General features: G+C 35.3%; 1 protein-coding gene across 1 annotated transcript in view; it reads right to left on the minus strand.

Annotated features, from left to right (window-relative positions):
• Positions 1-10,845, minus strand: part of CSMD3 (CUB and Sushi multiple domains 3) — a 622,514-nt gene that overhangs the window by 584,792 nt on the left and 26,877 nt on the right. Inside the window, exon 3 of the mRNA XM_026841511.1 lies at positions 5,936-6,048. Coding sequence (XP_026697312.1) covers positions 5,936-6,048 — 113 coding nt within the window. The remainder of the gene's footprint in view (positions 1-5,935; positions 6,049-10,845) is intronic.

Consider the following 10,845-nt stretch of genomic DNA (forward strand, 5'->3'; position numbering starts at 1 on the left):
ACAGGGAATGGCTTTAAACTGCAACAGGGGAGGTTCAGGCTGGAAAAAATTTTTCACAGGAAGAGTGGTCAGACAGTGGAATAGGCTGCCCAGGGAGGGGGTGGAGTCACCATCCCTGGATATGTTTAAGGGTTGTTTAGATGAAACGTTGGGGGATATGGTGTAGGGGAGAACTTTGTAGAGTAGGGCTGATGGTTGGACTTGGTGATCCCAAGGGTCTTTTCCAACCTGAATGATTCTGTGATTCTATGAATATATGTGAGGTATTTTGAAACTTTTAATAGGGTGGACTTCTTGTTCTGCTTTTTGTCTGTACTGATGCTGAAGTATTTATACTATGATCAAAAGCAGGATAATATTCTGGTATTGTTAACCACAGCATGAAAATTGTGCAACTTCATTTCTCGTAGTGGAGTTACATTTAAAAAAAAAAAAACCAAAACACAACACTTTGCAACATGAGATAGCACCACATTTTTGAGCTTACTTATTTTACTTATTCTTTTTCTAATCTTTGTTTATTTGACAGCTCCCCTTTATTTAATAAATTAATTTGAAAATAATACAAATTGTAACTTTCTCTTTGCCTTCCCTATATCAAGGGAGTTCAGAACCACCTAACATGTTAATGACTATATTGAAGAATGACAGAATAAAGTCAAAGCCTCATAAGTATCTTTCAAGTTCTCTATTTCCCTGAATATGCAGCCATTTTATTTCTGCATCACATGCTGTGGATACAAGTCTATGAACAGGCATTGTTGGGATGTTTCCTGTCCACAGTTAGTATTCCAACCCCTGCACCTTTATTGTACTTTTTATCTAATAGGTTGAATGGAAGTAAAAATTTAGAGTTTAGATTGCCTTCTTATGTTTATTATGCTTCCTTCTTAAATTTATTATGTTTAATTTCCAAAACAAGAGTTTCCATGATGAATACATCTCTTTAGGTGATTTAAGCATCCTTTTGCTATTCATGCAAAAGAATTCATGCTATTTTAATTATTCTTTTATTTTCTTTATGGACTTTTCTTTCAGAAACATCAGGCAAACTCAATTTAATTCCATTTTTATTAAGGGTTTGCTGAAGAAATCGTATGACAGAAAGCAGACATATCCAAAATAACTATGGCAAAATCTGAACAAAAAAAACCCAACCTGTAGTGTCTGTCAGGTGATAAGCCTGGTGACAAATTTACAGTTTAAAGTCTGTGGCTTTTACAGCTCCAACCTGGCAAATACTTTTTGAGTGGACCTTTTATAGAGATCACTCCAACATTAAAGAATAATTCATTTGTACTTCTTTAAATTTTTATATGAAGTTAGTAGTGGTATTATTATCTTGATACAGCTAGTACTTCATGAATCTTACCTAAATCCAAGATTTAGATTATGTGTGGCCACATTTCTGAATTCTGATGTGCAGGAGAGGTAAAAATAGATATTCCTATTTGTCCACATTCTCCAGGTCTATACCAACTGCCAAAATTATTTTTAGCATTCACATCATGGCACATTTAAGTCCTGTTTCTGATCTACATGCTTCAATAATCCTGTATATCAGCTACCAATTTTTCTTAATGTTGCTGAAAGAAATGCATGATAGGTCCCTAGAAGTCACTAGATGGAAATCCTGTTCTGTTAATAAACACCATCTGCTCCCTTCTTTCCTGTCCCCTGCTCCCATTATCCATAAAGATGAGATCAGTCTTGAAATTTTTAACATTGCTCTCAAACCCCTCTCAAAAGCATTTCAGCAGAATTGCTGAATTCCTATAGCACCACTCCAGTACAAACAGGAAGACTATTTCATTATTTTTAGTGTCTAATAATTCAGTATGTGAATTCTTATGTCTAATAATTCATCATGTGTAGCAGTACAAAACAGATAAAATTATATTTGATAACACTATTATAAATAATTGCAATCCATCTCCAGGACATACAGAGTTTTCCTTATAAAAATTATATATTATTTTTTTCTTCCTTACGATTAATAGGAGAGCACAAAAATGTCTATAATATTTACCTTGAATAAAGTTCGTCATAAATTCTAGCAGTAAATTTGATAATGAAGACAATGATTTTAACAATGTCAGCTACCTGTTTAATATCTATAAAACAACCCAGTAACAGAAGGAAGCACTGTTCAAAGCAGGATGGGGTTCACTGAAGATCCTTGCTGCATGGGCCAAGTTGCTATGTTACTTTCTTTCTTAGCAACTGTATTTCCCCTCCTGTGCTCTCAATGAATAAAGTTGCTTATGTATCTCAGAACAACAGGAAATGGAAAAGTGTATTAAATTTTTCTAGTCTGAAACCAAAACAATCTTATCAGAAAATAAAATAAATAAAATAAAATAAAATAAAATAATTAAATTGACAGAGATACTTTGTGACTTCACCTAAATTATCAGTTAAGGGATTAATATAGCATTTCTCCTACATGCATTAATAACCATCAATGTTACACAGATCCTGAAAGCTACCAAAAAAAAAAAAAGCCAGAACCTTCTCAAAAAAAAAAAAAAAAAAAAAAAAAAAATGGAATCAGCAGACTTGTAACTCCTCCATTCCTCACTCCAGCCAGCAAAGCTGTGTCACTACACAATGATGAAATGATAAATTGCTGCTGGTGATATTGTAGCTCGAGTTTTTTTCTTAAAATCCCTCCTTAATTTTCAATGCATCTCACCATTTTCTGTTGACACTGTAAGTATTTTTTCTTTCAAGTAATCCATTTCAGTTTTCTCTCATGGAATACTTTTTCTCTAGGTCTGTTGGGCTATATAGAGAGGTGTATCTCACTATTTCTCAGACATGTTCTTTCCCAAATAATGGAGAAACTGAACATGGAGAGGTATGTCCAAAATGGTACCAAAGCTAACACAAATATGCCACTTGACATTGAGGAAAGCAAGAAGGTGAAAAAGAGAAAGACAGAGAGAAGGAGATGAGGAGGAGTAAGAAGGATGGAGGGATGGAGGATACAGATTGAGGTTTATGATATTGATGGCAGGAGGCCAGAGTGGGTATTTCTGTGGTCTGTTGTGTACTTAGTTCAACCCAATGCAATTACAGGGCCTTACATATGATGGTCCAGTACTTGTAGTTCTATTGATGATATAATTTTATATGTTTTCATACACATTTTTATTCTCAGGAGACCAGAAGATTAATATGTTCCTCTATGTTATGATCAAGAAAGTCCACAGTAGACTCATCATTTCCACAGATTCTGTAGATAGTCTGGAGTTTCTTGTCAACTTTCAGCTCAACTGCAAATATGTCAAGGAGTATGGGAGGCCAAAGAAAGAGATGTTTATGGGCTTTGCTTATTTGGGTGTTTTGGGGTTTGGTTGTGTTTTGTTTTTTTTTTTTAAAGGAAGTGAACAGTAATGCATTCAATATAGCCATCTCTCTATGTCCTATATTTCCAAACATTTAAAAGTAAAGTATTTTAAATGATCCTGGATTATGAAAGGTATGTTCCTTCTTTTTCAAATCACACCTGGATCTAATCCTTTCAAATATATGTCTTTACTGCTCATTCTGCCATCTCATGCTACCTCTGTCTATCATTTTGCTTTATTGCAATGATAGGTTGCTAATCATTTCTACCTTAGGTTTTAAATTACAAATCCATAATGAAGCACTTATAAGTATGTGGTCTGATATTTAGGGGTACTAAGTATGCAGATGTTTCATCAGTAAGCTAAAAAGGAGTTACTGGGCAATCAAAATTTTTGAAAATTAGATACTAGGTAGAACCAGACCTGAAAATGTTGATTACAGGGTTATACACATTCACAAAGAGTAAAAGAACAGAAATGGAGATTGCCCTGATGTGATTATCATTTAAATACATCTATTCTCTCATGTCAAGGAATGATGCATGAAGTGAATGAAACATAACGAGTTTTCATTTCTTTGCTAGCTGGGTAAAGACAGATATCTTCATAGGAAGTCAGAAAAACAGGAATTGAAAGAAAAATTCTCTCACTGAATTAAACTGACTTGATGTAGCTCTTAAAAAAAGTAGATCTGGCTGTGGGAAGGGAGACTCCAGTGAACTGAAACTCTGGGGTCTAGCCTAACTTCTTTCACTATTCCTGAAATCACAAAATAAAGCCTCAGATTCAAAGATGAGTATCAAATTCAAGGTAACAAGTTTCTGTCTTGTTCTAAAATGTTGATTTATGTGGTTGAAGGCAAAATATCCACACAGTTGTCAGCGATTTAGGAGCCTGAGTTCTTCTAATTGGCATGTTATTTTAGCCTAAAAGGGAACTATATGAGGAGTCAGTCATATGTGCAAACTGAAATCTATTGGTAATCTTCCAATTCAGGTTTCATCATTCTCTGTCATAGCTGAAAGGCATAGCACACTATGGTAGCATTAGTAGTGCGAAACCTTGGAAAAATGTATAAGGACAGCAGCTGATACCATATATAATGAATCTGAATTTCCCAATTTATGGCACCAAATCAATGATACAAAATGCTACATATTTTCTTAATATGCATAAGGGTAGTATATATTATATTTCTCATGGTTAAAAAAACATAGGAATTTATATATAACATTTTTGTAATAATACAGATGCTACACAAAGTTACTAGCACATGAAAAACTAACAGACTAGAGTAGCTATGATCTAGCCAAAAACTTGTTACACCTATCTTGATTTAACAGACTATAAAGTAGCTACAATCCAGCCAAAACCAGTTACACATGGCTTGGATGTGTATTTTGTGAATTACCTCTTGCTTGCGTGCAAGCCAGAAAAAAAAATGTGTGTGTAACTGCTTCATTTGCTTTCTATAATAACTCAAGGGACAAGAAAGGCCTGAAAATTCGTTTGCATTTTCCATTTCATACCTTTACATAAGTACGAAGGGAATTTCTATATGATGTAGCATTCTAATGCATCGTACCAGAAGATAAACTATGTCAACGGCTGAATACATTTTACTACAGATGATTCTGGGCTGTAATTCTATGGCAGCCCCTTATTGAATTACCACTTTTCAGATATTTTTCTAGCTATCAAAGTGTTACTCAGCTAGTTACTTTCTCAGAGATTAGTTTCTGTTGCAGGCAGGACTGAGCAGTGTACAACAATGGCCTCAGAGCTTCTCCAGGCAGTTTACTATATTTTCTGGCTTGCTGACAGATACTTAATGGAAGCAGAAAGATCAAGTGTCCTTAGATCAATTTAAAAAAGAAAAAAATAAAAAGATAAAACCAACAGTTTCTGTTTATATCCTATAAATATATATTAGAGTTCATAGTCCCAGGGCCAATAACCTGATTTTAAAAAATGGATGGATGATATATTCCAAGTCTTCAAACATTACTAAAATGAGTTTGATCATAAACAACATCCTTACTGGAACATAAATATGAACTTCTGAACTTCAGAAATACCTGTGCGCCCTCATTTACTTCAGTGTCTGTGTGAAAACTGTAGATAATTTTGAAAATTGCAGTAGGGAAGTAGTTTTATGTCAGTTCAGAGAACTGAGTTAGAATTTCTCCTATGCAAAAGTATGAGAAGGAATCTGTCCATAAAACCTGCAGATATAATTTCAACTATCTAGTGAAATTCAAGAGTGAATAATAATGTCTTGGCATTAATTTGAATAAGCGTTTGTTTGAAGAACCAGAAAGACCATGTTTATGTTTTTCAGAATTTAAAGAATTTGGCATTATTAAAGGTCATAAAACATTTGTGTCTGGATGGGACTATAGACAGTAGAGTTTTAAATATTTTGGTGTCAGATTGATTCCATGCATGTGAATGACTGACCCTGCAACCCACGTAAGATTTTACAAATGTGTATTTATATATATTTTTGTGGGACATTTGTTTTATTATATATAGCGAACAGAGAAAAAAAAATCCAAAATATTCTGTTAAGAATGTCTTACCTTCATAGTAAACTTTAAACCCATGAGCACTAACTGCAAAGTCACTTGTCAAGCGCAGTGAAAATACAGATTTTGTACTTGTCACAGGTGGAGGAAGATGAAATCCTGTTAACCTAAAAAACAAAAAAACACAACTCGTGGTTAATTGTCTGAAAAAATAGAATTGTGTGTGACAGGTTGCTGTTCCAAACAATATTTCATAATGGAAAGAGCAATGGACTTAAAAGTATATAGTTTACTTAAGAAAATTATTTTTATATAATAGTTTAAGAAATCAATATAAAATTTTAGCGGCTTTCATGGACATGGAGCCAGGTAAGGTATGTTGTTTTGGGAAAACTACTTAGAGCTGATAGTAAGATATAGAAACTGGACTTTAAAAATAGTCCAGATTATCAGTAAATGAAAAAAAAAAAAACAAAACCAAAACACACACACACACACAAAAAAAAATAAAAATAAAAAGAGCCACAAACCGTTAGTCAATTTATACTATTTAGGGTTATGTTAAAACATCTGTTGCATTTTATATTTTACACAGACTTCTGTTAAAATCTGTAGTGGGTGAATCTTCTGCAGTAATATGATGAAAGAAAGGGGACCATGATTCACTTTGCTGAGGAAATTTAAAATTACTTAACCTATGTACTTTAACCTCAAAGAAGATATTTCTGCTTTCAACTCAAACAGGAAATCCAAAGAGCATCATTGTGAAATAATACATCCATAATGTGCGGGGTTTGGATGGCAGGGTTTTGGTACCAGGGGAGGGGTCTACAGTGGTGGCCCCGTGTGAGAAGCTTCTCAAAGCTCCCCCAGCTCCAAGTCAGACCCGCCTCTGGCCAAGGCTGAGCCACTTAGTGATGGTGGCTGTGCCTCTGGGATAATGTATTTAAGAAGGGGAACCTGAGTTGGGGACGACTTTGAGAAAGAGTTAGGAGAGGGACACCTGTACGAACACCGCGGTCAGTGAAGGGAAGGAGGAAGTGGGGCAGGTGGGCTGGAGCTGCGCCCACCTCTGTATCCCATGGTGGGACGGATGGCAGGGCTGCCCTCCCTGCCACCATGGGGGTCACCGGAGGAACAGAGATTCCTCCTGCAGCCTGGGGAGGATCTCCGGGGGCTCGATGGGAGGAAGCAGCCCCTGCTGTTGTAGTTCGGCACTAGGAGGACTGCAACATGTGGAGGTGACCCACGCCAGAGCACCTCGGGAAGAATGTGTCCTGTGGGGAGGACTCGCAGTGAAGAGAGTTTGTGGAGGACTGTCTCCTGTGAGAGGGATGCCAAGTGGAGCAGGGGGAGGACTGGAGGGAGAAGCATTGGACTGACTGCACCCCCACCCACCCCCCATCCCCTGCCTCTGTGCCACTGGATGAGGAGGTAGAAATATCAGGAACAAACCAGCCTAGAGAGAAAGGAGAGGTGGGAGAAGCTGTTTTTAAGATACGATAACTTTTCTCGCTGTCCCATTCTGTCTGTTGAATGTTGGTTTTGTAAAGTGTTTGAATTAAAGTGATGTTCCTGTTTCTTTCCCCTTCCCCTAAAAGTGTCTTTTGCCGGTGACCATTTAAATGGGTGAGCAACCCCTCCCTGTCCTTATCTCTCCTGAGCCTTTTTTATTTATTTTTTTTTTAAATTATTATTAATTTTCTTCCCAGCGCCGGCAGGGATGGGGTGAGTGAGCAGCTGGGTGGTGCTCAACTACCCTCTGGGCTCAAACCAGGACCATAAAGACAGCTCTCTTGCAAGGAGTTACGGGGTACCTAGGAGGGGTTTTTTGTTGGTTGGTTTGGTTTTGTTTTATTAAAACTGGCATGTTTGAGACAGAGATGAAAGGACAATTTTTGAGTACTCATAGCACTTCTGATATTCTCTACTGATAGACACCTCTACACATTATTTTCATTTGACGTAGATAACACTTCCTCTGTTCTAGGAGAATAACCCAGTCAGGGTTCATACCAGAGCCACAAACCCCATAGTATTTACCTGTCAAAAATATGTAGATAACAAATTTAATAATTTAGCAGTGTATACTCAGAAAAGAAAACTAGACATACCTCTGGAGCCCAGTTAGTTGTGTATGGCAAATTGTGTAGCAGATTAGGATGATTTATTTTATTAATTATTAACATTCAATTGTTTTCATGTGTTTGTAGCTGAGCCCTATTTTTACTCATTACTTTGAATTTAGAATTATAGAAAAATTTAAGTCAGAAGAGAGCTATGGAGGTCAGACGGTCCAACCTCCTGCTCAAAGTAGGCTTAACATAAATCAAAGTTGCTGAAGATGCACCTTTTCTCCTAAAATAAATTCACCATTTCCTTTTTTTTTAATTCATACATTCATGATGATATTTTAATTTACTGCTATATGTAAAATATAATTTAATATATATATGTACAAACAACCTCCAAAACTCCTCACTACTTTGCGAAACACCCACTATAAAACAGCTGTGTTTTAAATATGATTCACAGAGACATTTGATTTTTCAGTACATCTCTATAGGATTCCAGAACATCCAGTTCATAGGTTGGTCTTGTGAACACTTAAAAAACCAAAAAATATGGGAACTCTGATATTTTTTACTGGAAATAAAAGTACATATTTTTAATTTTGCTTGATGTAAGTACTGCGAACACCAATGGTGTTTAATGTTTCTTTAATACATTTTCTGCTGCTTGTACTGAAATTCACTCTCAGTCTTGTTCTGAAATGAACTGATAAGTTATGTCCTGCCATTATCAGTATTTCTAGTCTCTCCAGAGGGAAGTACAGAGAGTGATGAGAAGCCCGGAATTTTAAAGGTCAGGAAATTATTTCCTGAAAAATTATTGCAATTGCAATATTAGCATTTATTTTAATGATTTATCTATTTTTAATGTTTAGATACATTTAGATGAGTTTTACGTAGTGTACTAGTAATTCACCTTGAGACTCAGTTGCTGTGGGGACCATAAAAAGTTTTATATTGTTGTCTGATGACTATCTCCTTAGTGTTCTTACTACTTGGTGTTCTGAACAGATACTCTAAATTAATGGGTGTCATATTGTTGTTTTTTCTTAGGTAATCTTTGACAAAAAATCCCACAATAGCCTGTCTTTTTTTCCAGGAAATATTCATTCATTACCCTATGCCCTCACTGAAACATGTGTTAAAGACACTGCAATAGCCAATGTGTGCTATTGGTCACAATCATGACATGTATGAAATCCAAATTGTAAGATAATAATATTTACAGCATAATGACCAGAAAATTAAAAAACATAAAAAAGTAGCAACGACAATAAAGGAGGTGTATATACAGATCTGTTTTGTCATTAACATCTTCATGAATAATGTAATTAAATCAAAAGTAGATTAAAGAATATGAATGTGCAAAGATGGAGCATTATTTACAGAATATTTAAAATTTATGAAATTAATTATTTTATTCTATTATGAAAATATATTTTTATTCTAGCAATAAAACAAATTAATAAAATGCTTAACTCTCCCAAATGGGCATATGCACTCTTTTACAAGTCAATATCAATGCAATTTTTCATTAGCTTATTCATAAATCAATAAATACATTAATTCATTGGTAAGTATCACCACTTGAAAGTAATCTGATTTAACATAAAACCAAGCAATAATTTGAATAAAAATTTAATTTGCAGCACACAGTAGGTCTAGCTGGTATCTAGTTAGCTGATCAATGACTTGAGACAATTGTGGGTATAAACACATATCCAGTGGAAAAGAAATACTTGTTTATCTCAAATTATTTAATTTTATGAGTGGTACATATACACAACTTAGATGGGTAGGGTATTTTTAAAATTAACACATTATTAGTGTGGCAAGTATTACAGGTCCATGTGCAAAATGGATTGTTATTAGAGCCTTTTGATACCATTTAGCTTTCAGGGGTCTGCCTTTTATCACCATCACTATGTTGCATTCACTCAGAAAGGTTCAGCTTGATTCTTTAATTCAGTTGCTACACTTAAATTTAAATGAAAAAATGCAGAGGTTTTATTTGTTGTTTAGTGGATGCAGAATTAATTAAAACTTTTCATAAGTAAAATACAACATGCAAATATCACTTGATAAAATACTAGACACTTTCAAAAGGGAATATAATGTAATTTGCTCAGACAATTGAAGTAACATAATACTTGACTATTTTTCATTGGGTACTACATTACATTGACCTCAGCTCTTAAGTCTCACTTGTGTGTAACACTCTTCAAAAAGTTATCAGTATTAGCTAGAATCGTTTTCTTTGCCATTGAAAATAAAACATAGCAAGTACATTATAACTGCAGCAGAGAGATGTCAGGGAAGCTGCAAAATGCCTGCAAGATAATGTATGTGCATAGGTCTGATTGTCACTTATTCAGACCAGTCACAACTAAATGGCTAACAAAGATAGTAAGTACCCTGGTAAAAGCAAAACTTTAGGTGGGACACTTATGCAAAACAAGCAGTCATCTCCTTCAGCTGGTATCATCTGCATATTAATCATATTTAAAATTCAAATTTCCTGTAGTAGCTGAGCGTTGGTGTTTTTTTGTTTTTTTTTATCTACAGCAATTTTCTCTCTTAAATACCATTTGCATACTTCATTCCATTTGCATCAACTTTTTTCAAATTTAAAATACCTAATGGAGTGATTCAGGTGTCTCTCTACTGTTATTTTAGACACTGTGAGGTACCTGAGACATCAGCACAGAGCTGGTAGATATGACATTGGACCAACATGAGACCCATCGCTCTTCTGGAGAGCAGGAGGCCAGGCAGGATCCCTTAGGGATTCTAGATGAGCCCCCGTGTAATGTTGAGCCACTTCAATCACCCCTTTATACTCTACCACTCTGGCAGAATAAATTTATACTAGGACAGGTGGTCTTGGGGGGG

Source organism: Athene cunicularia (genome assembly GCF_003259725.1).
Source record: "Athene cunicularia isolate RWA chromosome 2 unlocalized genomic scaffold, athCun1 chr2_part1, whole genome shotgun sequence".
In the NCBI taxonomy this organism is placed as follows: Eukaryota; Metazoa; Chordata; class Aves; order Strigiformes; family Strigidae; genus Athene; species Athene cunicularia.